Source organism: Molothrus ater, chromosome 4 (assembly GCF_012460135.2).
Source record: "Molothrus ater isolate BHLD 08-10-18 breed brown headed cowbird chromosome 4, BPBGC_Mater_1.1, whole genome shotgun sequence".
NCBI classification, from domain to species: domain Eukaryota; kingdom Metazoa; phylum Chordata; class Aves; order Passeriformes; family Icteridae; genus Molothrus; species Molothrus ater.
The window spans coordinates 24,088,617-24,116,438 of record NC_050481.2 but is presented as its reverse complement, the minus strand read 5'-3'; the positions used below and the strand labels follow the sequence as shown (position 1 = coordinate 24,116,438).

At 40.0% G+C, this 27,822-nt stretch overlaps 1 protein-coding gene across 1 annotated transcript; it reads left to right on the top strand.

Moving 5' to 3' along the window:
* On the top strand, window positions 1-27,822 carry UBA6 (ubiquitin like modifier activating enzyme 6). Its single transcript, XM_036382119.2, has 34 exons — window positions 1-95; window positions 363-493; window positions 2,675-2,737; window positions 3,602-3,696; window positions 4,538-4,566; window positions 5,357-5,451; window positions 5,940-6,051; window positions 7,147-7,227; window positions 7,781-7,903; window positions 9,962-10,085; window positions 11,303-11,406; window positions 11,848-11,910; window positions 12,379-12,455; window positions 13,105-13,171; window positions 13,568-13,711; window positions 14,391-14,458; window positions 14,722-14,800; window positions 14,991-15,071; window positions 15,434-15,511; window positions 16,761-16,942; window positions 17,296-17,401; window positions 18,124-18,213; window positions 18,323-18,403; window positions 18,977-19,105; window positions 19,930-19,981; window positions 20,109-20,172; window positions 21,007-21,076; window positions 21,713-21,784; window positions 22,470-22,587; window positions 23,537-23,730; window positions 24,857-24,984; window positions 25,774-25,861; window positions 26,232-26,326; window positions 27,563-27,822. The coding sequence occupies exons 3-34, from the start codon at window positions 2,697-2,699 to the stop codon at window positions 27,696-27,698; spliced, it is 3,066 nt and encodes a 1,021-aa protein (XP_036238012.1). The 5' UTR covers window positions 1-95; window positions 363-493; window positions 2,675-2,696; the 3' UTR covers window positions 27,699-27,822.

The window sequence follows — 27,822 nt, the reverse complement described above, 5'->3', positions numbered from 1 at the left end:
CACCGGCGCTGCCGCTTCCCACCCCTTTCCTGCCTCTTCCCCCGCCGCCGCCGGCTGCGCTTGGGCCTGGATCACCACGCCAAGGCCGCCGCGGGGTGAGGAGAGCGGGCGGCGGCGGGGCCGGGGCCGCGGGGGCGGTCGGGGCGGGCGGGCGGCAGTGCCCAGCGCCGCGGGAGCGTCCCGGGAGCGGCGAGTGCAGGCTGCCGCCGCCAGGCTCTGCTGCGGTCGGGGCGGTTCTGGGGCAGCCCGTGGGCTCTGCCGGGGCTCCCTGCTGCAGATCCGAGGTGCCGGTGTTCCCGCATTGGCCCGGCTGGGCAGGAACTGGGTTTGAGCCTCCTCTGTCTCTCCCGCCGACTGAACAGGGAGCCTGCATCGCCTGGGATCAGCCGCTGGAAGCTCCGGGTAGGTGGGATGAGTCCAGGCCTCCTCCGTGCCATCCCGGCGTGCTGAACAGCGAGTAGTGAACACTGCTTCAACCTGCGCTGACTCGGAGGTGAGAGCACTGTGAAACCAGCACACCGCTACAGCTCCTGTGCCTTTGCTGCTCTTCAGAGCATCTCAGTCCGTCCTGGTAACATGTAGCTTCTCGGTTTGTCCCTGGATTATGTCGTGCAAGCAGCTGAGGCTTTAAAAAATGAAGAACATTACTTCTGACATTAAAACTGACTGTTGGCTTTTAAAAGGAAACAGACAAGTGTGTAAATGTTAAGCCTCTGTTAAGAACTAGGACATAATGTTAAAATGACTTTTTTACATGCATTTCTTTGAAACAGCTTCAATACCGGTGGAACAAAAGTGAGAAATAACTTGGATGCAGAAATACATTAACCGAGTTTGTGCTATAGTCGCTTGACCATAGTGTCACTAAATCCTTGTGGAAGGAGGTGTTTTGCTCTGCCTGATGGGTGCACTGGCAGCATCACAGTGCTGTAACTATGACTGTAGGAGGGGAATGGGGAAATGAAAAGTATATTGAAAGAGCCACTGTCAAATGAGTCTGTGTGAAACAGGTGGCTGAGTTTCTCTTGCCAGTTGATCACACGTCCTAGTGGTTTACAGAAGACTATTTGGGAGGGCATAGAGGTTGAGATGTTAGCAACCACAGCAGTGGAAGCTGAGCATTTTTATCCAGGCATGGATCACCTTCCCCATTTTAGTATTGCAATCCTTATATGTTGTGTAGTCCCAGAGTGGCAGTGCTGTTTGTGGAGGCTGGTTGAGGAGCAGAACAGCTCTGGTCTGAGATGGCTTGCTTTGAAGGGCATCTCCAGTCTGGTGTCTCAGGCAGTGGCTGAAATGAAGGCCCTTATTTAAGCAGGGACTGAAGCACCTGTGACTGTAAGGTGTGGTGTGTTGCACTCTGGCTGGAGACCTGGCTCTAGTAAAATGGTCATTGCTTGTCTTCGGCCCATGTGGTGTCAAGGGCATGGGAGCTGCTCTGAAGTGGCTGGTGGTGTGGGCTGTGGTGGAGCTGCCTCATGCTGACTGCCTTGAGTGCTCGCTGAAGTGCAGGAGTTAATATCCACGTGGTGGAGGAGCTTTGTGGATGAGATTTGTGGCCTGTGTCCAATGTAACTCTGTCCCTTGCCGTGCTATTTCAGCACTTTCTAAAAACCAAAAGGATGAATTTTGGGACAGAATGTTGCAGTCTCCACATAGTGACAGACTGCAGGTACCATACTTCTGAATTGTTAAAATGTTTGCCAGAGTCACCTGAACAGTGAATAGGAATTATATTTTGGGCAGGTTTGGAAGCTATTTTAGAGTATATCTGTGCTCTCAAAAAAAAAAATGTCCTTAGTATGTCTGGGCCCTTACTTTTCAGTCTCAGGAAAGAGGGTTGTCAGCTATTGTGTAGTTTCCAAGGCAGTTTGTAGAAAGCTGAAATGAGATATGTGACCCAGAACATCAGTTCCTATCACTACTACAAAAGTACACAGAGGGTCTATTTTGGTCATACTGTGTTTGGTGGCAGTCACCTGCCAGGTTCAGGAAGCACCAGTTCCCAACCTGCATAAGTAAGAAACAAGGTGCCCAGGGGCAGCTTGTTCCTAATCCTGGTGCTTAGTTATCACCAACTTAACAATGAAAACATCCTTGTTAATGGCCAAAGGCCTTAATAGCAAAGATTATGTGTTTTCTTACAGTCCTATCAAACTGTCTAACTGCATGTTTTAATTGAATGTTGCAGTAATTCAAATCTTTGGGTGTTGGTTTCTTCAGTTAGCTGAAACACTTGTTTCTTAAGGGTTTTGAATTAACATAGAAATAATGCAGCATAAATGCCTATTTCTAGCCATTCAGTGATCTTCTATCTTCTTTTCAAAAAAACCCACTGATCAGATGGATGCAAGTTGATCAGCTTGGAGCTCTTAATGTAAAAAGTAGTTGTTCTTTCAGTAAATCTAACTGTGACAAATATAAGTGTTGCATTTCCTCAGTGGGGAAATTAATGTCTGTATTTTGAAAGTATTTATTGGAGATTTGTGGGTTTTTCTCTTCTGGCTGGTGTGTGTTTTCCTTATCCATGTGCTGTGATGTTCTGATTCCTGTGTAACATCAGTTTTTTATTTTTCAGTTCCTTTAATGAAGAACTCAGTGGGACAGGGAGGGGGTGCCAGCTGTGAAATTGCATCTGGCATAACCAGCTCATTTCTTTTTGTATCCCTTCTAGTGTAAACAGATCACATTGAATCATGGCAGCAGACTCTATGGAAATTGATGATGCTTTGTATAGGTAAGATTGATTTTTAACCATTGTTCCTGACTTTTCAGGAACACTTACATTTACATGCAGTAATGTTACAATTTCATTCATCCCTCAGCCTTTGCTGTGCTTCTCTGTCCTCATCATCAATATCTGTTACCCTTCAGACCTCAGGGTGTTGGATTTGAGGGGTTTTTGTAGATTAAAAAAATATTTATTTTGGCTTAATTTTGTTTTAATTTGTTAGCTGGGAATGTATTGAGATCACTTGGCATGGTAATTGTTAGAAAGTCTCTACTGGGACAAATGATATCCCTGTAAAAGCATGGTGGGATGAAAATCTCTTTCTATATCAAAAAAATTAAAAAATGATTATATGCAGAACAAATAAGGCTTCTTTTTAATTCAGTGCAATACTCCTGGTGTTGTGTCACTTTACTTTTTGGTAGTAGCCTCATGAAAGTTGTTCTTTTCCTTGATGAAAAAGGTGATGATTAGAATGGTATAAGTTTAATTTTACAGATGGATGTTAGGACTCTCCCACATTTCAGGATCTGACTACAAAAGCTGTGTCACCCTCTGTTCTGAAGATTTCTGACAACAGAGAAATTCTTTTGTATGCATGTGTCTTCAATAGTTAATTCAAAAGTTTTGTTTATCCTGAAGAAGTTTTGCACTAATTTAAAATTATAACTTTATTTATTTTCTCTAAAACCTGCCACTGACAAGGTCTGACTAAATGCATTTCACTGTATGCATTGTGCGTGCAAATCTTATATTTGATTGACAAAATTTCAATTTTGAAGAAGTTTTTTAATGACTGGGAATTCCTGACTTGCTTTAATGCTCTTGACTTTGTTTTTTTGTTTTGATCTGAATTTGTCTTTGCTGTAGTCGCCAGAGGTATGTTCTTGGAGACACAGCAATGCAGAAGATGGCTCAGTCCCACGTGTTCCTGAGTGGTATAGGTGGCCTTGGGGTGGAGATTGGTAAGTTAGGTAGCATTTGTTTCAAAAGACACAAGTGTGTGTAAACATACTGCCCCAGAATACTACTAAACCTTAAATTTAAATATAGTAAGCATGTCTGAACTGTCTGAGTGAATTTATGTGTGCATGATGCATAGTACTAACATTGCAGATGCAGGAAAGATCCTGGATTAAGTTCTCATTTTACTAGAACAACATTTCAAATTTTACTTTGAAATGTGCTTCCATGAGCTAGATTGCTGTACCCAAATCTCGTGTCCTGAGTGAAGGTTTAGGATAGGTAGTCCAAGTTACTCTTTTAGGCATCAGTATCAATGAATGTATTGTGGGAATAGCTATAGCCCAGATTTTTCCCATGTATGAAATGGGAGAGTGTGTGGGGAGAACAGAGGTGTTTGGTGAAAATGCATAACTGCCCTGATACAAGAGACTCCTTTACAATTTCCCTTACTCCTCATGAGCAAAATGATCTTGTTTTGGCTGGTTCATGCCTGGGGTGTTACTCCTTCAGTTGCCCCTAGTGGTTCCCTGCACCAGATGCCAGAACAGTCATGGGGTTTTGCAGTTTGTTGTCAGTACTATCTCTGTAATCACAATTGTGGGATGAACAGCTGACAAATGACAAATGCAGAGAGTCTTTTTAACCTTGCTTATGTTATTTTGCTTTCTGGGGTACTGTAGAATGCTTGAACCAAATGTAAAAGAGAAAAAACCCTTAAGCTATGAAGTTCTTAACAACGAAATACTGTTATTGTCCACCTGAATAACTATCTAATTACAGATTTGCAAGTAACCTGCAGTAATCCCTCTCTTTGTTTTTGCTTTGTTCTTATTTTTTCAGCCAAAAACATCATTCTGGCTGGGGTAAAGGTATGTAAAACAATTCTGTTGTTGGGTATTCTTGGGTAAGCATGAGAAAAAGGCAAAACACTACACACTAATCTAAAGTTTCTGAATCTGTTTCTCAGTAGAAGGGTTGCAAAACATGTGAGAACCTAGGGGTGAAAACTTTCAATAATTTGGAAGTTCTAGTGGTACTGTTAGACTCTCACGTTAATGTCCACTGTGCTCTGAAATATCTCATAAAATATTTTAGCCAGCTGCTGATTAGATACTGAATCCTTTTGTACAAAGTGGCTTCTCCTAAATGGAGTGGTCCAAACTCAAAACCCAAATTATTCAAAATATGTTATCTTATTTTGTCATCCATGAGAATCCTTTTGTATAGACATTAGATTGGTTGGGTGGTTTAATCCAACAACTGTTTTTGTGCTCCTGGGATTAATTTTATTAGCAAGAAGCCTTTTAAAACTCTTCTTTCCAATAGAAAAAAATCAAATGAGTCCATTAATTTTCAGATCACAATTGCCCCTGTATCACAGTCTGGCAAAAATCATCCTTGATATTTAAATGCTGTCTGTTATCACTGCAAACTGGGAGGAAAATGTTGAATGACGTGCATGTTGCAGATGTCTTTTGCTCTCTCAAACAGTAAGAGTTTTCTTGGGAAAGTGGTTGGAAGAGCTTGTTCTTATCTGTGCTATGACTGAATCTTCTGCAGTGTTAGTCCTTCAACATTTTATGGGGCTTAATCCATCCTTTTGGGTGCTGTGACCTTGTATATTTCTTCCGGCAAATGCTTTTTGACAAACTTTCTTAGGCTCTTACAGTTCATGACACCAAGCAATGCACAAAATGGGATTTGGGGATCAACTTCTTCATCCATGAAGATGATGTTACCAGTCAAAGGAACAGGTTTGTGAAGTCTTTGGAGTGAGAGCCTGATGGTCTCATCAGCATCAAAAATAGCAGTTTGTTGTCCAAGAGCTGGTAGTACATATCAAGCACCTGTTAAATCCTTTCTCTGGAGTTGCTGGCTGTGAGTACAGTGCCAAGGTAGATATTACAGGAAGTCTAGACTTGGGACTGAGGTTCTGAGTCACAAGTGTCACTGCTTGTTATGCAAATTTGATAGTGGGGGCCAACATGCATTTCTTCCTTGGGCTTTCTCAGCCACTTGTACAAGACTGGATAACAGCCATGACAGCAGACAATCCTTGAGTCCTGTGGGATATTGGACACAGCAGTTTTCCTCAGACCTGCTAGGAATTGAGGTGTAAATAAATGGGTTGTTGCCAGGAGACATTGTGAGGATCTCTTGTAAGCCATGTGTAGTATGAAATTCTATATTGAAAATACAGTTTTGTAGATAACTAAAAAATTGAAAATTGTTTTTCTTTCAGGGCTGAGGCCACACTTCCTCGTATTGCAGAACTCAATCCATATGTCCATGTAGCAGCATCAACTGTGCCACTAGATGAAACCACAGATCTGTCTTTCCTAAAGCACTACCAGGTGTGTCACTCTTAAGGCAGTTGTATGTGTATTCATGTATTTTGTTCAGAGCATACAACTTGGATTTTTTATGTAAGTAAATACAATAAAGAACTTCAAAGTATATGTTGAGATGGTGTAAATAAAACAGTAGGCCTTGTATTTAGACTGTTGAAGTGTTGTGCTTATTTTGTTCAAGACTGAGACAGTGGGTTTGTGTTCCCACCACTTTCTTAGTACACTTACTATGGAATTTGCTATGACAATAAATAGCTAAGTGGGGTTGCTGTACAATTTTTTTTCTTTGAAGGTGAAACTGTGACCTTTGCAGTTACATAGCACAGATGTTCTACATATATTCTGTGGGCTGTATTCCAGGCAGCAGAAGCTCAGGCTGTATATTTAGATGATTAATGTATGTATGTATGTCATGAAATGTAAGTGCCTCTGGTGGAGTGAGGGCACTTGCAGTTGTTCAGTCAGCTGTCTCCTGCCTGTGTGCATGGCTCAGTCTGAGAGCCACACCTTTACTGTGTGGCTGACATACAAGCACACCAAGTTTCTGAATGTCCCAGCTACAGCAGGCCAGTGTAACTGAATGGGTTGCAGTGTATGTGCCTTGGAACCCAATACTGTCCTAGATATTAAAGGAATGTGTGTAGAAATTCTGTGTCTGCAATTTTATGACCACAAAAACTGGAAGCCTGTGCAGACTTCTTGGTGTGCACTGATGAGTATTATTTATGTTGTTTGCTAGCTTTAATCCTAAAATTCAAAATCTACATTTTTGCTGAGATTATCCATAACTGTTTTGGTAAATATTTTAATTGGGTATTGAATTCCACAGCTGCAGTCAAAAAAAAAAAACAAAAACAACAAAAACCCAAACAAACAATAACCTGAGAATTTGCTGCTCCTGTTCTTACTCATTCTGTTTCCAGAACTTGTGGGGTGGTAACCAATCTGCTTTAATGAGAAAACTTCCTAAAGACTGCTTTCTCTTAAGGATAGGAGTCAGGACCCTTAAGTAACTTAGTCTAGGTACTAAGGTTTCCCATAGCCTGAAGAGACTGATTGCTTTCAGTGTCTTAGAAGTATTTCTGTTCTTGTTCACAGTGTGTCATACTGACTGAAGTAAGTCTGTTGCTGCAGAAGAAGATTAATGACTTCTGTCATGCTCAGCAGCCACCTATTAAGGTAATAGAAAAAATGCAACACATGAATAATCTGTACAGTGGGCATTCTGGACCTCCAGGGTGTTCTTTCCAAAAACGGAGAAAGCTGGTTATGAGGTGTATAATTCAGTGCAGATGGCATGTTGATGCAGCAGCAGGAGTTCTGGGAATACAGTGCTGCTACTGGTATTATCTGGATACCAGCACAGGTAACTACAGCTTGGTCCTTAATTTAAAAGCAATCATGTTAAAGAACTATTTTTCACTGTTAACTCAGAATAGTTCTGAAAGAATGTGCTGAGACTGAAGGATGTGCTGAGGCTGAGTGTAAGAGAAGCAGAGATGGCAGCATTTCACTGTGTAGTGATGTTACTCCTGCCTTGTGAATGGGCTCAGAAATGCTCCTGCAGGTTCAAGGTCTATTGTCAGTGCTGTGCTGTGTAGTGTGGCCTGAGTACACAGCAGGTTTCCACTGTAGAATCAAACCTGCTGGCTTTAACAGCTCCAGTGTGAGGCATCATATCTTTGGCTTGTGCTGTTCTAGGGATACTCATGATGTTTATTTTCTCTTGTAGTTCATCAGTGCTGATGTGTATGGAGTATGTTCACGTTTGTTTTGTGACTTTGGTGATGAATTTGAAGTGCTGGATACAACAGGAGAGGAACCAAAGGAGATCTTCATTTCAAATATAACACAAGTAAGGGATAAAAGTCATTGTGTTGCTTTAACTGTGTTTGAAAGGACTCATTGTTGGCTCTTTGAAAAGGAGAGTGTCAGAGTGCTTCACTTGAGCAGCCTGCTAAGCAATTTAAAATTGGTGCTATAGGAGAAGCAAAGTTACTTTGGTTACTTTGTTCTTATCCTGGCCTCCTGGTTGTTACTTACTATGCAACACACAATAATGATTTTTTTGATTGCAGAGAGAGCAGGAGAAAGAAATGAGGGGATATAGAAAGAAAAGGATGTAATTTTGGTGTGGGAATAGGGTAAGTCTTGCAAGGAAGCGTGAAAATAGGCATGAAAAAAGCCCTTTTTTTAAGAAACTTCAGCACTTACAGGCAAGTTACTGGAATAATCAAGGGAACTGAAAGCATATTTTGGAAAGAAATTTAAAGGTTTATTTTAACCTACCAAAGCAGAGGCAATGAGGCAATACTACTTCCAGTGCAGAATGTAAGGGTGTCCATTTAATTTTGTATTATTGTTCTATAAAAGGAAATTACTTTAGGTCCTTTTTTCAGTTCTGGAAGTCCAGACAGTAAGCTCGCTCATCCAGCAGCAAGTCTTTTGTCCTATCTCCAGTCTAGATATAAAATAACCAATCTAGGAGGGGTTGTACAGCAAGTTGGGTTTGGTCTGAATTAAAGTTTATGATATGATGATTATGTTCCTTGGTGCCTTTAAAAGGGAATGGATGATTTGATTGTTCTAAGTAATTACATAAGGAGTATGTAGTGGGATAGAATATAAGAAAATAAAGATAGTGTAGAAAGTAATCTTACCCCTAAGGAGTTGCACCTGGGCCAATTATCAAAGATTAGGAACAGGCCTGACTGTAACAGGCAAGAAACACCAGGAAGATATGGAACTTTTGTGATAGGAGACAACAGTATGGAACCCCTGCAATAAGATGACAACAGGAGTACGTAGCTGAGTTTCGTGGCTTTTGCTGATTACCTGCCAAGTCAAGGAATGAATATATATTTGTATATATGCCTTGTGTTTAATAATCTAATACTTGACTTTATCTTCTTCCACTCTGAAGTGTAAAACTGATGAGAATTAAAACTCAGTGCCGTCAAGTGCCTCTTCTTGTCCCATAAACTGGGTCAAGGTGGCACTGGTGTCCCTAAATCAGAGGAGAGTTTTCTCCACTCAACTCCTTTGCCATTGTTCATTCTCCACAGAGAATGCAGTCCACTGTAATTAAGTTCTGTGCTACTTAACTGGAATCTTTCTTGTACTGGAGACTCAGGAAGGGATGAGAGGAGACTTTACAGGCCAGGCTTGCTTGCAAATCCACCAGGTTACAGCCTGAGGGGCAGCACAAGGTCTTGATGAGCTGTGTTCAGACTGCAGTGAGGTCTCTGTGTGCATGGCAGGTTGGCATCACATCCTGTAACAGGATGAGATGTTGTCTGAGATTCCTGCAGCTTGTCTGTGACCTGCTGAAGCTGTGCCTCTCCTGTATGCTGTCCAGCTTTTTAAGCTTCCAAACATTCAAGACTGAGTTTGGATGTCCTTTCTAAGGATATCAGACAGAAAGGAAGCATGGAGTAATAATAATATCCTTCCTAAGGATATCAGACAGAAAGGAAGCATGGAGTAATAAGCACCATTTACAAGACTTTATTTTTTTAATGCCTCTGAAAATTTCTTAGAACATGGGGAATATTTTTAGTTTGGAAAAGGAGGATAAATCTGCTACTGTTTTAGAACATAACAATGGATTTAACTCCTGAGAGCTAGCAAATGCAGTTTGCTAACATACTGAGAAGTGAAAACAGTAATGAAAATGAAGTGAAAATGAGAGTGAAAATGAGAAAGTTTGTGTTGTAAAAACACTGTTAAATTGAAACTCATAGGACATTCTGAAAAAGTTGCCATAGGTAACTCTCTTGCTGTGACAGAAATGAGGTGTTAAAAGTATTAGAGATTGCAGTTTCAGTAGACAAAAAGCTATGTGTCTGCAATGCAATGTTGCCCTTATGCACGAGAGACTTTCCTCCTTGCTGACTGCCATTCTTTATTTCAGTCAAATCCTGGTATTGTCACTTGCCTTGAAAATCATCCACACAGGCTTGAAACAGGACAGTTCTTAACCTTTCGGGAAGTTAATGGAATGTCGTGCTTGAATGGATCCACACACCAAATAACAGGTAAACTGCTGCTGGCTCATTTGCAAGGTACTTATTTTCTGGCCTGATTTAGCCACTGCAGTTTTAGTTACCAAAGACAGAGGAGTGCTGGGTTTTTGCACCAAAAATTGCTTTTTGGTGCAAATATTTTCCTGGTGTTGTTTTGATGGTATTTAGTAAAGTCTACCTGAAGTCATCTTGCTACTTAAGGAGGCAATGGAATGGCTCAGCTCAAACTGTGGAATCTAGTTAGCAGCCTCTGAGCCGACCATCCTCTGTCTGCTGATCAAACTGATTTGGTATTTGGAGGGCCCCATAATGCCTGTGCTTCTGTCACAGTTTTGGATGCCACTTAGTGTGTCACTGCTTGCCTTGTAGCTTTTTTGGGTGACAATTTAAGTGTACAGGGATGCATTGCAATGTTCTAAGAATGCTTTTAAAATTATTTTCATTATTTACATCTACCCTGCTTTGTTCTACTTCCTGCATGTCTCAAGGCATTCTACTTGGTTCCTTTTGGATGCTGGGGAATTTTTCAGTTCCCAGATCTGAATGTCTGTTTGTTTGGAGCAGAAGAGAGAGCAAATGGGTGGGAGTTGTTTGTTTTTAACTGTCTTGTGGTCTGAGACAAAAACCAGTACCCTTGAAACATGTGCTTGAATGTGTTTCCTCTGGGCCCTTGCATTTTGCTAGAACTGATGCTGCAGTCAGTTCATTCCTCTATTCATTGCTTAGCTTTTGGTTTTAGTTTCACACGAATTAACAATTTTTCTGTCTTTTTGCCTTGCCTGAATGATGCTTCCCATGTATGAGGGGAAAGATGTGATAAAATGCTCCAGCTGCCTTATTTGATCACCTCTAGTTCACATCACAGGGCTAAAGTCCTACTCAGAGCAGTTAATACTGGACACTGCTGTGCACATTCTAAAGAAAATTACATGTGATTTCATTTTTGTAAAAGAGCTGTGGTCATCAGAATTCTTGTTAATTCTGCTGCCACTTAAAAAAGCTCATTTCATAACAGATCATGTGAAACTAATGCTTTGTCCCTCTGCCAGTTTCTGGGTTAATCCTGTTAGAAGGATCAACTGTGCTTATGCTTTCAAAATAAGGTTGCCCACTGCAAATTGCAGCATTAAAAGAAAGGACAGACAAACCCCCCCCCAACTGTATACAGAACTGTAGCGTCCAATGACACTTAGAATTATCTGTCACTGTTTATTGTCTTCTCTTTTCAGTGGTGTCACCTTACTCCTTCAGCATTGGTGATACATCAGAGATGGAGCCTTACCTGCATGGAGGCATAGCTGTGCAAGTGAAGACACCCAAGATGTGTTACTTTGTAAGTGTGTGCTTGACAGAACTGGGTTCTCAGGCATTAATGCTCTGAGCACTGGAAGCAGAGTTCAGCATGTAAATGTTTCCTAGAATTATAGAATGTCCTTTGTTTGGAAGGGACCCACATGGATCATGGACTCCAGCTCCTGGCTCTGCACAGGACAGCCCCAAAAATCACACCTGTTCAAAGATGAGTCTTGCCACTAGGATGACTCATTCCTCTGACTATTTTTGAAACATTCCTCTGACTATTTTTGATAGAACTTGCAGTAGATAATTATTTTTAGCACCTAGTATGGTATGAATAACGAAAGGAGCAATGGCAGTGCTAGTCAGAAAGGATACGTATTTCCTAATCTCTGTAGGAAGAGTATTGTTTTGTCAGGTAGCAGTGGCTGTGGTATTCTTAAGTGGTGTGTTGTTGTCATGAATTCTGCTTTTCCAGGAACAGCTGGAGAAGCAGATAACAAACCCATTATGCCTTGTTCCGGATTTTAGCAAGCCTGAGGTAATTAGCATGTGGGGACTTGGGCATAAGTGCTCTAATAGTAAAAATACATGAATTGTAATCTGTAACTTTGTGTTTAACATAATATAATTTCTACTTTTTGCCCTTAATGTTGGGTTTTGTTATTGATGTTTGGCAAAATGCAATACATTATAATGTCTGGTTAAAAGAAGATTACTGCACTTTCTAATTTCAGCTCTAAATTCTTTTGGGGACTCTTCAGTTGGATTTAGTTGAAATGGGTGCTGAATGTGTGTAAAGGGCGTTGCATTACTGAGCAACACTTTTTAAAAAACATTAATAAAATGTACTTCAAATTCACTTTTTAAGGCCATTTTAAAACTTTTTTGAGTGTTGTACTTAAGAGACAAGATAGGAAATGGTAACAGAAGAGTTCAAATAGTTGTTTTTGTTTACTTCATTTCTTCCTAGTTTGTAACTGATCAACAGCTGTTTTTGTCTTAACAGGCACCTTTGCAGATTCATGTTGCCATGCTTGCCTTGAACCACTTCCAGGAGAACTTTGGTCGTGGACCAAACATTGGGTAAAGCAGCAGTTCTGTGTTTGCCAAGCTTTGAACCAGACAGGTCTCTCCTTTTGGTGTAGTTCCTGGTGGCTATGCAGCACGGTGCCTCCCCTGTCTGGTACCTGATAGAACATGTAGAAAAGGAAAGATGAAAAATGTGACCTGATGTGTGTCTGGGTGTGTAACAAGGCTTTCTCAATATAGCAATGACACTCTCTGGGCCCAGGCAGACAGGAGATCCTTCTGGAGGGAGGCCTTCTCAGTTCTAGTTTTTTCACACTGTGGGACTGATATGGAAAAGTTGTTTCGGTGATCCTGAATTAACTCGTAGTTCATGGATTTAAAAAACCTGAATTATTTGGGTTTAATTTTAGTGTTTTTCATTCAGCTGTAGTTCTTGATGTGTGTAATTTTGAGTTAAATGAGACAAAATTACTTAAAAAGTATAAATCTTAAGACTGTACTTGCACATGGGCTTTTCCACTGAGACTCCTGTTCTTGAGCTAACCCTAACATTTAGAAGTACATCTTGAATGCCTACTGTTAAGGATAATGTGAGATTCTAGATTTCCTACTGTCTCCATTGCTTTTTTCTGCCATTGATTGTGTTTCTAGAAGAACTCTGGAATGTTTAAGTCATCATTATTGTTTTTACCCTGGTGTCTAGATGCCTTCAAGATGCTGAGGAAATGCTGAAAATAGCCATTTCTATAAGTGAAACACTGGAAAACAAAGTGAGTAAGGAACCATTATCATTATGACTCACTTTTTAATGTACTTATTTACTAGCCTAAAAGTCATGCTTTAGTTGTTGGTCCTTGTTCTGGCCTTTGAGTCCATCTTTGGATAAATCAGCTAGCTTTTTGAAGGCCATGTGAGGAAACATTATGGGATTTCAGCAGAGGTTCAGCTGAATGTTGACCTGACCTGAAGACTGATCCTGTGGTGATGTGAATCCAGTTTTTAGACAAATGCATGTGACAAATATAGGATATATGGTGGATCTGTCTTGGCTGTAAACATTTGGCTAGTCAGAATGAAGTAATCTTTTACTGAAGAAGAATGGTCTGTGAAACTGTCACTGACTTGTTCACTGAGGGGTAAACCTGTTCCTGTGTCTTACTTTTCAGCCTCAGGTGAATGGAGATGTGGTGAAATGGTTGTCTAGAACTGCTCAGGGATTTCTACCTCCTTTGGCTGCAGCAGTGGGTGGTGTTGCTAGCCAGGAAGTCCTGAAAGCAGTAACAGGAAAATTTTCTCCATTGCAGCAGTGGGTAAGGCTGTCTTGATTTTTGGATGGTTATTTTGACATCTTATGAATGGATCATTGTGTGATTATGATTATTAATTTATGATCAGAGTAACCTGAACAACTTCTATGACATGGAACTAAAAAAAATAAATTTGAGACTATATTTAGAAGAAGTAGTGGTTTTATGAGTACAATAAAATTACAGCCAGTTTTAGTTAAAGTTTTTGTATTTGGGGTTCAGATAGCACATTGTTTTTCCACACTAGCAACAAGAACCTTGGCTTGTCACTGCATGGATGCAAAGGTGTGATAGAGTGCAGATACCAGCTTAAGCTACTGTACATAAGATCAGGGCTTTCAGACTCTCGGGATAAATGTCAGAGTACAGTTGGATTAGAAAATGTCACAATCTTCAGAGTTACCTATGGAGGGGTAACATGCCTGTCAGAAGTAAAAAACTTGCAGCTCACCTGTTTGAGTGAATGTTTTTTCCCCTCTGTGTCCAAATGCTTTTTCCTGTTCACTAAAATTGTGAACTGTAGGGTACCAGCTACTGTGTAGTCTTCCAATAAAAACTTAGTGCTCTTACATTTCAAGACTCTGTTGTTCATACAAAGTACTTAATTTTTAAATTAAAATAACATGAATGTTTTTCACAGGTTTTTAGTAGATTTTTTTTTCTTTTTTCATTTTTTTTACAGCTATATATAGATGTTTTAGACATTGTAACACCTCTAGAGAAGGTGGGCTCTGAGGAGTTTCTCCCACGGTAAATATAACTACAAACTGCTGGCTTATGTACTGTTCACATCTGAGTCTCAAGCAGGCACAGATGTCTTTTAAGTTAATTCAGTGCTGTTTGCTGGAGGGACAAGTTGGGGGTTAAGAATGTGTGTCCTATTTTAGCATGGAAAGGAATTCTACTCTGTCTGACTTTGTTAGTTCATGTCAAAGTGTAGTTTGGCAGCAATGGTACCACCATGATAAATAGCAGCTTGAAGTCTCCTGTTTTTGTCTCCTGTGCCTACGTAGGGGTGATAGATATGATGCCTTGAGGGCTTGTATTGGAGACTCTCTGTGCCAGAAGCTCCATGATTTGAATGTGTTCTTGGTGAGTATGACTGACACTGTTACACTGTTTGCAAATGCTTTGTTGGTACAGCTAATGCCCACTGTCCCCAAAATACACGAGGGCAGCTCTGTGATGTGTCACTGCAGAATAAATGGTCCAGAATTGGAATGGACTTGTCTTTGTGGTTTCCACTTAACATTTCTGATTCTAAAAATGTAATGTTCTTTAGGTTGGCTGTGGAGCCATAGGCTGTGAAATGCTAAAAAACTTTGCACTTCTTGGTGTTGGTACTGGGCAAGACAAAGGATTGGTAAGTCACCTGTTAACCTTACTTCTTATTAGAAGTAGTGTGACAAGGAAGAGTTAAATATTTAGACTACTAAAATTGTTAAAAGCTTAAGTCTTACTTCAGGTTGATGTCTGTGCAGAGAATACAGTGGCCTTGGTGTAGAAGGGTGTGCAATTAGAAGGAGAAAACACTTGAGCAGTCTTGCTGTATTTTGATTTTAAAACAAAATGTAGTCAGTCAGTGTAAGCAGAGCTTTGGCCACAGTGGATGCCAATAACAGTGTTTTGTTTTGACAAGTGTTTATAGAAGTTTCATCAAGATCATTGCTCAATGTTGCACTTAAATTGTAACTTCAGCTGTTGCTTTTGCCCCTTCTGACTTAGGTTACAATTACAGATCCAGATTTGATAGAGAAATCCAACCTGAACAGGCAGTTTCTTTTTCGACCTCATCACATACAGGTAGGCTTTCTTATTTAGTAAATTTTCTGGACTATTGTGTTTCCCTGTCCTATGTCCCTACAGAGAGCTGAACTTGTGAGTGTCTGTACTGTCCAGAAAAGACTTAAAGGCTGTAATGAAATCTAAGGGTTTTTTTTAAACAGTGCCTAAAACTCCAATGGCATCCAACTCATCACTAGTGTCAGTTAAGTAAAATTGGTTGTCTAATCTTAATTTGTACTGGTGTTTTTGACTAATGAAATCTCTCAAATTTGACAGTTGGATGAGTACTGTATTGCTTAAGAGCCTGCCATGCGTTACTATGTCAGAAATGCTCTACTATGCCATTGAAATTTGGGGAAAATAAAACAACAAAAAGTAGAGAGTGCTGGCAGAAGTGTTCTTAATAGAGCTCAGTAGTGCTGCTGCTGATGAATGTGACCAAAGTTGGTGTCTTTTGACTTAATTTAGCTTTCACTAAGCTGGTAAATGGTTTTGAAAAAGCCCAACATGTACATTCAGTAAATGCATAACAGAGGAGCTGTTAATTCCTTAGAAGCAGAGAGAACATCCCAGTACTTGCAAACACAGCACAAAATAATAAAGGTGGCTTAGATCATGACAGCAGTGTGGAAAAAGGCTTCCTCTGCCCAAAACTTAACAGTTGAATTTTCTGCCTCCTGTTTGCGTGTAGCAAATCGGGGAACAGATTGCACTTGGGATGGATAGCTAAATGGAAAGTGAACCCTGCAAGCTTTTAGAAGCCACAGGCTTGAGTGCTGATCTTTAGATAATTGTGGTATGGCTAAAAGTGTGGAGTAGGTCAAGAAATCTATTTCAGTTTAGCTTCTGAAATTGGTTTTGTGTGGAATGCCTTGCAGTAATGTGATTATTCACAGGTGCTTGATGTCTGTGCTGCATAGACAGAGTTACTGATGGGTTTATCCTCACACAGTCATAAGCTGCTCCCTTCTTTTGAAGGAATTCTTACGAGTGGCAGCACGTTGCATCAGTTTTTTACTTGATAAACCATTTAAGCACTTCTACCACCACGTCCTCTCTGAAACACTAAATAAAACAAAAAATAAAACTAGATCAATAAGGTATTTATCAGTGATGGAGGTATATGAATAAAAACATGGTTACTGTGTGTTTTGCATACTAACATTTCTATTAGTGAATTTTGTCTGATCAGTAAATGAAGTTGCTGTTTTTGTGTCCCTGATGTTCTTTATCTGCATATTGCTGATACCTGTATTTATGCTTTCAGAAACCTAAGAGCTATACTGCGGCAGAAGCAACTCTGAACATCAATCCTTACATAAAGATTGATTCAGATATCAATAAAGTTTGTCCAGCGACTGAGAACACTTACAGTGATGAATTCTACACCAAGCAAGACGTGATTGTGACTGCTTTGGACAATGTTGAAGCCAGGAGATACATTGATAGGTAGGGGGTGGAAGGGAAGCCAGGGCAACTGTTAACTTCTGATGATGGTGAGGATACACCGTCAGTTTTAAAATTATTAAAGCATAAAAATATGCATTTAAATTTAAAAGTAGAGATATTGACATTTACAAATCATTTCTAATGCTCATAATCCACACATTTTGAGATATAGGGTATCTTTATCTAACCTGAATAATTCTTATTTAATCTCTTTTTTTCCCCTGAGTTTGGTGTAAGCTTTCCACTCTTCTGAAAGTGCCTAGAGACAAGTCTAGTTGCACTCCAGTAATGTTTGCAAGGCAAGAATGTAGAGATTGTTCTGTACTCTGATAGTCTGTGTCTTTCCATGTCAGTCGTTGTGTAGCAAACCTGCGTCCTCTTATAGACTCTGGAACTATGGGAACAAAAGGACACACAGAAGTTATTGTGCCCCACCTGACAGAGTCCTACAATAGTCATGTAAGTCTTTCAAGACTATTGCTCACCTTCTGTAGCTTGTCCCATGATGCCCTCTGATTCTTTGATCATTTTTGTGTCTTTCTAAAATAAGTGGCCTATTTGAGCTGCTGCAGAACAGTACTGTTAGGAAATAATTGCTTCCTTTGTTTCTGAAGAAAAGCTCAGAGGAAATAAAATTTGAGCATTTCTTTACAAGCATACATAATAGTTCTGTTTGAATGGGAGAGGGGAAAATGAACCTTCAGGCTCTATTGCTGATAGACACTACCTGCAGTATCCCTGTATTTTAAGTTCTTGTGGAGAAATTCACTGGTTGAGAACACCATGAAATAGGGCCACGTGGACACAGAGACAGGATTTTGAGCATCCTAGTTGTCTTGTTAGGGTCCATAAAGAAGTCTTTCTGGCTTTGAGTGACAGGGCATGAAAAACTTTCATGTTGAAAGTGTACATGAATGCCAGCTCCACATCTTGGAAAACCTGTCTGGCAATTTTGCCTGTTGTTTATGTTTCAAAGTTCAGTTTTGCTTTCCAGTGTTGAGTTTAGATTATTCCTCATAAAGAAGAATTGACAATACTAGCTAGCGCTGATAAAACAGATTTCTAAGCATAAAAAGCCACCTTGTATTTTGTAACAGCAGAGTTTTTAACTTATGTAGTGTACAAATTCTTGGTGCAATTATTAGCAATTAACTTGGGTAAGCAACTCTCTTTAATTACAGCGGGATCCACCAGAGGAAGAAATACCTTTCTGCACCTTGAAGTCTTTCCCAGCTGCTATTGAGCATACGATTCAGTGGGCAAGAGATAAGGTAATGAATTAAGCTTTCTGGCATTCAGCACAACTCCATGTGTGTTTGGAAGGGTGGGCATCTGATACTCTTCTTGCATAATGCCATATTTGTTCTTTTTATTTTACAGTTTGAAAGTTCATTTTCTCACAAGCCTTCATTGTTTAACAAATTCTGGCAAACCTATCCGTCAGCAGAAGAAGTTTTACAGGTAAGGGAATGTTGCCATGGTAAAATAGAGAGTTTAAACTGCTGCTTTATGGATTTTGTTTCTATTTAAGGCCAGTGAGATTACAGTTAGTTTCTGAGTTTTTTCAGAAAACCTGAAGACTTACTTGGCCAAGTCATTAGTTGATCATATGAACAGTAGTTCTGGTGTGTCTCATAATTAAAAGTTTCTCCAGCTCATGGGCTCTGTACATGATGTAGAAACCACCAGAAAGACTGAGACACTGCTAATGTGTGATTAGTGTGTGTCACACTGATGTGTATCTAGCTAGGAAAAATGAAAGTAAGACTGAGTTTGAAGTGAGTTCAAGTAATAATAAATTAGATTGGAATTGTTTACTGTCTTTATTTTGAGTCTGTAATGGCCTGTGGCCCAAAGGGCTGGGAAGTAAATGGGGAAAAACCCCAGTGGAGAGGAGCACATAGAGGTTCACTTCATGAAATATTATCCTTTGTTTCCTCTTGCTTGTGGATTACTAAAAACATATTTATTGCTTGACTGGACTGGATTAGAAGGAATCTTCTCTGTTTAACATTTCCATGTTTCTTTCTCTAGCGAATAAAATCAGGAGAGAGCTTGGAAGGTTGTTTTCATGTTATTAAAACTCTCAGTAGAAGACCCCGAAGTTGGACTCAGTGTGTAGAACTAGCAAGAGTAAAATTTGAAAAGTATTTTAGCCATAAGGTAGGTAAGACCTGTAAATGGGGTAGTATGATGAAGATTTTAGAAAACCTCGTGGCTCTAATAACAAGGTGTCCAGGTCTTCGCACTCACTTCCATCCCTTCATAAATAACAAACTATACTTGAAACCTAAAAATGCTGCGTCCCTTTCTTCTCTAGCACTTCTAGGTCTGGTTTATTAACTCACTCTTAGTACTCTGTTCAGTAGTCTCCATGCAGTTTTCTTGGCATTTTTCCATTGTTTTCCAAAGTATCGGGATTTTCAGATGTCTTTTATTAGGCAGTGGGTTTTTGTTTCTCACACTGAACTCCCGTTACTGAACTCACCTTTGTAACCCTGATTTTCTCAAAGATTTTTCTGAAATAAGAGCCAGTTGTTCTGACAGTCTGATCCACAGTGTTGCTTAAAGTATGTGTGTAATTTTGTAGGAAAAATGGGATTGGGATGTTGTGGATTAATAAACGTTCCTGTGCATACAGAATCTCTGGTGGTAGTTCTCACATTGAGAAAATATTGCATTCCGAGTTGTGAATCCATATGCAAGAATCCTAAAGTGACAATAAGGTGGGGGAGAATGCTTTGCTTCTTGGATTAAATACCTTCCTTGAGCTTTGTACAGATGAGGTGACATTGTCATCTCTGTTCTGTGAATGAAATGGGCAAGCACTCTGTCTAGTAGTACTTGTCTTTAAGCTGTCCATCTTGACAAAAGTGTTTGATGATTTTCCTAACTCTTTAAATTACTTCAGCTAGTCAGGCTTGATTTAGTATGGTCATGTCAATCTATGTGACAAATTACTAAAGCCTCTCTGGCTTTTCCTCTAGGCTCTTCAGCTGCTTCATTCATTTCCCCTTGATACACGATTAAAAGATGGAAGTAAGTACAAATGCCCCTTTATGCCTGTTGGCATATGCCAACATATGTTGGCATATTCATGGCATATGTCATGCTGTTGCTGCTCCTGGTTCCCTGGGATTTCATCTTAAGTCTGTTTTCCTACCAGGTTTGTTTTGGCAATCACCAAAGAGGCCTCCTTTCCCAGTGAAGTTTGAATTTAACGATCCTTTGTAAGTATGGTACTGTCCCAGATGCATTGTATAGCACCCTATAAATCCCACCTTATAGAAGTGCTTTATAGCCCTGGAAGTTGGACTGGAATCAATAGCTGTTAGTGCACAGTCTTATCCTGTGGCAGATTTGGTGAGCTGCCAAATACTTTCACTGCAGATAATTTAACTTTCACTGATATGGGATTGGAGAGTGCTGTTCTGACAACATCTAATGTGAAATGGCTTAGAACAGCCCATTTCATGTCCTATATGGCTGCAGAATTACTGAGTTGTTGCTGTCACACCTCCCTGCCCCCACTGTCCACATCATAAAAGGCAGGATGTGCCAAATGACCTAGTGAAGGGACTACTTTTCTTGTTCATTTCAATTTGGGTCTGATCTAGATGGCTTGGGTATTACAGATAATTTTAAAAATGGATGTGGTTGATGGATTAAAAAGCTTTTATGTGCTGTATATCTACAATTGCTTTGAGAAACTGGATCACCGTTTTTGGTTTGAGTGAAAACTGACATCATGGTAAATATCAAAGTAATTCTGAGGTTAAGCTTTTTATCATATTCATGTCATATGAGCATTTGTAATTGTTTGCTTGACTTCAAAGGATAGGGAGACATAGTTTTCATTAACTCTTCACTCATCAAAATTTTTCATCAAAGTTGTTTTGGGGACAACTTCTGAGTCACTCAAAATGTGCTGTTTTGTACTGTGTACACTGGAGGATGGAAATCCTGTTTCTCATATGTTTCTTCAAGATCTTGAACTGATTGCAAACCTTTGGGCAACTGAAGTAGAAAAAACAACCAACCGAAAAGAATTCTTTTTTCTTTAGGCACTATGGTTTCATCGTGAGCACAGCAAAGCTCTTCGCAACAGTGTACTGTGTTCCTTTCACAGAAAAGGTAATCCAGACTCTAACAGTGTTCCCTTAACTTAACCTGGTGTTCAGTTTGGGCCTATGTCCAGCTGCCAGTTCTTTTCAAGGGCTGATTAAAGTGATTCTTATAGTAATCTGTCCTTCAGCACTGTCTGTTTGGCAGCTGCTTACACTTCCTTTATTTAAATCCCTAACCTGGAGAAGAAATGAGTAGTGTAATGGATATTTTCACTAAGCACTGAACTTAGTAATTATTATTTTGATGCAATATAACAACTGAACTAAATGAAAATCTCTTTAAGGCTTTTAAAAAAAAATTAGTGTGTTACGTATGCTATGGAGGTTTTATTTTTAACTGCTTACTACCTCTGCATTGCTTATCTTTTTTCTTGTTTGTTTTTTAATTGGACCTTCCTGTAAGTCAGGTTTGCACTTCTGTTCAGTTTTCGAGTGCTAGGCACGTCACACTGCTCTGGTTTGCTGTGGCAAATTAATTCTCACTTGGTGTTCTAATGATGATGTTTAGCTGTAACATCACTGAATATCTGTGAGACTTTTTGGGTCTAGTATTCTTTGAAATTGTATTGTATTTACAGTCTTTTTGTGGAGGCCTTTTGGAGTTGATGTGAATTTAAATTGTTTTTCTACAAAACTATAACAGGACTTGTCAGAGGAAACCATTTTGGGGATTATTTCATCTGTGAAGGTACCAGAGTTTAGACCTTCAAACAAAGTAAGTGTAATATTTAATTTAAAGAAAAAAATAAAACATTCCCACATCTCCAACTACTGCATTGGTGCTAATGAGAAATAAACACAAATTATAATGTGTTCTGGGCAAATAAGTGTGTTAAGGTTAGAGGGAGCCTCTGAAGAACACCTAGTTCAATCCTCTTGCTTAAACAGGGGCTGCTAGAGCAAGTCATCAAGGACTGTGTCCCACTGGGTTATGAATATCTCTGAGAATAGAGACTCCACAGCCTCTCTCTGTGTCGGTGTTCAACCATCCTCACAATTTTTCTGGGATGCTTTTCTTTGTTTCTTTTCCTTTGAAGTATGTTTGTGTGTTTCTTAGGGAACTTTATGTGCTTCAGTTTGTGCCCTTGTGCTGTCACTGGGCACACTGTGCTGTCTGTACTTCCCCCCCCGAGATACTTGTACACATTGATAGGATCCCACTGACCCTTTTATTCTCCACTCTGAACCATCACAGCTCTCTCAGCTTCTCCTCGTATGAGAGATGCTGCTGTCCTTTAATGTTCTTAGAAGCTCTTGGCTGGACTTGATCCAGTAAATCCATGTCTCTCTTGAGATGGGGAGGAAGGCCTACAAGGAAGACAGGAAATTTAGTACGCTTGACAGCTGCACTGTATGAAGTTTCATGTATTTTATTACTCAAGTACTGCGCACACTTGCAGGTTGTACAGACTGATGAAACTGCAAGAAAACCAGATCATATTCCTGTCAGCAGTGAGGATGAAAGAAATGCTATTTTCCAGCTGGAGAAGTCTATACTATCCAATGAAGCTCTGGAAAGTGAGTAGTGCAAACCAGTGTCATAGTTTAGTAATATCCTGCATTTGCCACTAGTGGCATTCACATCTTTGGATGAAGCGGTTCTGGAATTCTGCAAGAAGTAGAGCTGATATCTAAAGCTTTCTGAAGTGCCATGCAGATACCTGTCCTGTTGCTTGACATTACCATATGGTTCTGTATTTCTGAGATTCATGGAAGTTTTAGGCTTTCTGTTATGCTTGCTTGTAATTGTGACACTGATGACAGGGAGCAGGCAGCAGTGGGGAGGAAGGGTGCTGGCTGGATCCCAGATGGACTGCAAATTATTTGGGCATGAGAAGGCTGACTGTCACTACTTAGAGTTCTCAGTCTGAAATGATCCTAAATTGTAAAGACTGTTAAGAGTCTTCCTCAGCATCTTCTGGATTTAAAATGAGGATGCTCGCATTCCATTTTGTGCCTGGATGCACAAAGAGGCCACTAGGTAACAACTACATGCAAGCTTTTTTAGCCCATGAATTCAGGAGAAAGATCAGCTTATCCTTAACTCATCCCGGAGTCAGGGATGACACTCATGATGGAGTGTCAACCCAAAACTCTGATTTCAATGCTACTGAGTCTATATTTTGAAATTTTTTCAGCTAAACTAAGCTTTAAAAGGGAATTCTCTCAGGATGGAGCTTTAGTGAGGTGAGGTGTATGAGAAACATCCATAGGGATGTTCAAAATCTCTTCTTGGTGGTGCAAGGAAAGTAAAATTATAGAGCTCTGTTGATATTTATTTCATTATTCACTTTTAGCAAGTGGTATTGAGAGGGGCATTTCCTAGCACAGGAAAACAAGTAAGGCACCAAGCTCAAGGATGTGAAATGTTTAATTTGTTAAGGTTCTAGTCCCTTTAAATTATGTTTAGGACATCTTCAGTTTTCTAATAATAATTTTTTGCTCTTTTATATTTTTTAATGAGCAGCTGACTTGCAAATGAAGCCCATCTCCTTCGAGAAAGATGATGATAGTAATGGGCACATAGATTTTGTAACAGCAGCGTCGAACCTGCGAGCCAAGATGTACAACATCGAGCCAGCTGATCGGTTCAAAACAAAGCGCATTGCTGGGAAGATTATTCCTGCCATTGCAACAGCTACTGCTGCTGTATCAGGGCTGGTAAGATTGATTTCTAAAATGCATATTTCTTTCTCTTACTGTTTCTTGCCTTTCTCTTACTGTTTCTTGCTGTTGTCTGGGTATTGATTACTGCTACCCTGACAGAGGCTCATTTAAAGAAATGGATTTATTTCTCATGTACCAATAGCAAAGGTCATGCTTGATTCTAGGTGTGGTTGTTGAGGAATGCATGTAGTGCAGGCAGCTTAGTGTGGAGCTGCAGTGCCAGCCGAGCTCTGTGTGGGAGCCTCAGGCAAGAGGTCATGAACTGCTGACCCTTTGCACAACAAAGGGCACGGGGACCTGTGGCCTAGCCAGGTGACCAGACACTCAGGGACACAGCAGGAGCTGAGGACTGAGCTGGAAGACCCTGGACTGTCAAGCACAGAGACTGTAAGGGCACAAAAGCCCAGATAGTCCTTTGTTCAGGGCCCCTTCTCCAAGGCGCCAGCTTGAATTGTTATTCTGTTGCTACATCATTATGAAATTACTCAAAGAACCCAGAAGTCTGAGACTCTGCTAAGGAAAACCCAGGGTCCAGCCAGCAAGGAAACCTTGTCTGGCTGTGAGAGTGGGATAAATTGCCAGACAGTGATTGAGAAGGTGCCCACTGTGAAGGGGATTTAGTCCCAGCAGTGAAAATCTTTGGTGGTGTGAGTGTGGCTGCTGGAGTGGCTCCTGAATGGTCAAAAAGGAAGTTTTCTTAACATGGTGAGCCTTTGGTGCTTTTATTTTTTATCTGCAGCACAGAAAGGTGGGTTGGAATTCTGCATTTTGGTTTGTTTTTGGCCATTAGTACTAACTTTCATTAGAATGCTGCTGCCAAGAGTGGAAAGGATCTGTTCTGTAGTAGTTTGTGTTCCTGCATCTCAACAGAACCTCATGCTTTGTGGAGATTGCATGAACCAAACAATTTTGGAAGAGTACTGCATTAAGAACAGTTTTTAAATATTTCCCTTGGCTGAAACAGAATTTATTTATGTGGCATAGTGGGTTGCATTTCCATGTTATTTACTCTGCTGATTGGACAAATCTCATTAACAACTTCCTTGGTAGTTGCTGGTCTCTTAACTACACTAGAGTTGATAACACTAAAACCTAATAAGTAAATTCTAATTTACTGCAGGTTGCACTGGAACTCATCAAAGTTGTGGGTGGCTACCCAGCTGATGCATACAAGAACTGTTTCCTGAATCTAGCCATTCCCATAATGGTCTTTACAGAAACTGCTGAAGTAAGAAGAACGGAAATCAGGTAGGAAGGACAATGGCAGAAGGGCAAGGACAATATTTGGAAATATACTAATTGATGCTTAGAACTTGCTGAACCATTCCAACAAGTGAGAAGTTTGAATAGTTACTAAATCCAGATATCCACACTAAGGCCTTATGTGCTCACATAGCAGAGCTATGATGGAACCACAGCTTGTGGCAATACTCCAGCTAAGCATTCTAGATATCCAAGGGTATTTTTTTGTTGTTTAAACTTGGAAAATGATGAATTGTGTCATGCTTGCTATCAGACTCTATCCACTTCCTGTGTACTGCTAGAAGTGTAAGTGATCCTTGTAATACTGCCAAAGGTGTCCCATAATGCAGTGCCCAAGAATTTCCTGTTTGGAAAATGCAGTCCATATTCATCTGTCCTAATTAAAAAAAATAGTGGGTTTAGGGCTTAGTTTGTTTTTCAGGGGAAGCTGTTAATTGTGAGATTTTAAAAATCTAGAGAAGGTAGATGTGTGACATTGTTCTTAGGAAACATCCCAGACACGCTTTTGCGTCTTGTTCAATACGAGAGCTATTTTTTAGTAGGTCTGAAAACTCAGCAACTTCATTGTCAGATACCACATTTACTTAGAGGTCTTACTGTGTCTTGTGCTTAGCAAGGTCAGGGGGCTGGAGAAATGGCAGGAGAGAGGGAAGAGATTTTTGCTCAAGATTAAACAGCACATCAACAAGAAGACATGGCAGTTCTCCAGTACACTTTTAAAGGGAATGACTGAGTTCACATTCTAAAGTAACAACCTTTCACTTTTTAAAACAGAAATGGGATATCATTTACCATCTGGGACAGGTGGACAATTTATGGGAAAGAGGATTTTACTCTGTTGGACTTCATAAATGCTGTCAGAGTAAGTTATCTACTGTCCTGGGTCAATACAAGACAAGAGGAAAGGAGTTTCTTGTTGAAATTGTTGTTGAATTGTGTTTTGTTTTCTTTTTTATTTCTATCAAGTTACTGTTCAAACCAGAATAATTTTAGTAATAACTAATGTCAATGGGAATGTCTCTAAGTAAAGGCATTCAAGCCTGTTTTCAAATTCCTTGTTAATTCAGTTGGCTCAAATGTATCTTAATAAAACTTTCTATCAGCATCCATGCATTAGCAGGTTTTCTGGTTTGGATCCTATGGATTTGAATAATCAGCTGTAGTATCTAGGCAGCAGTAGTATCTGGGCAGCTGTTCTAATCTTTTAACGAGTTTTAATTTGTAAATTCCAGGAGAAATATGGAATTGAACCAACTATGGTTGTACAAGGAGTCAAGATGCTCTATGTTCCTGTGATGCCAGGCCATATTAAAAGATTAAAGTTGACGTAAGTATAACCGGAAAATGGATTTAGGGATGCAAGTGTACATACAAATTATGTTCATTGCTTGTATCAAAGGAAGTGTGTCAGACAGCAGTATTTTCTCTCAAAGTGGTTTCTAGCCATTAATATTTGGGAAGAAAAAAGAGAATTTCTTACTTTTTGTAAAAGAAAAAAGAGAGAGTGAGTTAACTTCTATGATTAGAAAAGGAGACTTGCAAAATCCTGCTTTAACTGTTGAATACCAGAATGAGAGAGCTAAAGGAGTCTGACAGTAATTTCTGGAGGGGAAAGAATGTACCATGGTTCAAGCAGGACAAGACCACTAGAACGTTTTGAAACTGGCTTAAAACTAATGCTGATATTTAGCAACTAAGCTCTGAAGGAATAGTGCATTGCTTGCAGTTTGAGATTTCTGTAAGTCTGTCCAGTTAGAGTAATTGCTTGAGATTCTACATCAATTCAGCCCTTTTAAGAATGATGACATTCAAAAAGGCTCTGCTTTGCTGCTTACAGACAGAAAATTGAGGTATTTCACCATGGCATTTTGGTAGGATGTGAAGGCAGGGCATTGGGTTTTGACTGAAGGCCTTTGAAAAATAACAGCCAGATCTCACACAGGTTTAGTTCTGCCTTACCTGTGGATTTAACTACTTTTGCTCAAAATCTGTTCCTTACAGCTCCTGTGAAGTGTGTGGTAGTCAGTGCTCACATGCTTTCCTGAAGCAAGTGGATGCACTGATCAGTACTGATTTGAAGGTCTGACAGTAGGTATCAGGCAGAGAGGTAGGAGCAAGCTACTTCAAACTCCTGGGGAGAGAAGAGCTGCCAAGCTGTGGAGTGCCTGGCATACTAAGATGAGAATTTACAGCCTGTCTCCAAAAACGTTGCTTATATGCTTTCTCTTACAGCTGTATAAATAATTTTGAATGAGTGGGGTATGTAATGAAGTCACAGTCATATAGTATGAAGCTGCCTTCTTGTGAATATCAGGATTTTTTACTACTCTGACACTTTAATGGGCTGTGTCTGTCAGGAAAATGGAACACTATTTGCTGAAGCTCAGGTGGAGGATCAGCTTTTGTGTGCAATTTAGAGGTGGTGTATTCTCTATTTTAATTTGGTCTGTAGTATGCTGGGCCAGTACACATTGCTGGCAGTGAAATTCCTCCTAGTCTAGCCCTGAATTCCCACTGCCAGTCCTCCTGATGCATTTATGAACTGCTCTTCATTTCTTTATAGGATGCAAAAGCTTGTGAAACCATCAGCTGATAAGAAGTATGTGGATTTGACAGTTTCATTTGCTCCAGAGACTGATGGAGAGGAAGACTTGCCCGGGCCACCAGTGAGATACTACTTTGTTCAGGAAGATAATTGATGGCAGAGACACAAAAGTCACTCATGGACCATTTGTTCTGAAAGGAGTGTGCTAATTTTCAGCTATTAAAGATGGTACTATATATTTCTTTTTGGTGAAGCCTTAATTAAATCAGTGAAAATCA

Excerpts from the sequence above, each read along its gene's own strand:
- UBA6 (XM_036382119.2), top strand. The coding sequence starts at position 2,697 with ATGGCAGCAGACTCTATGGAAATTGATGATGCTTTGTATAG. Across the intron at positions 3,697-4,537 it reads TGGCCTTGGGGTGGAGATTG|CCAAAAACATCATTCTGGCT; the intron begins GTAAGTTAGGTA and ends TTATTTTTTCAG. Across the intron at positions 26,327-27,562 it reads ATTAAAAGATTAAAGTTGAC|GATGCAAAAGCTTGTGAAAC; the intron begins GTAAGTATAACC and ends ATTTCTTTATAG.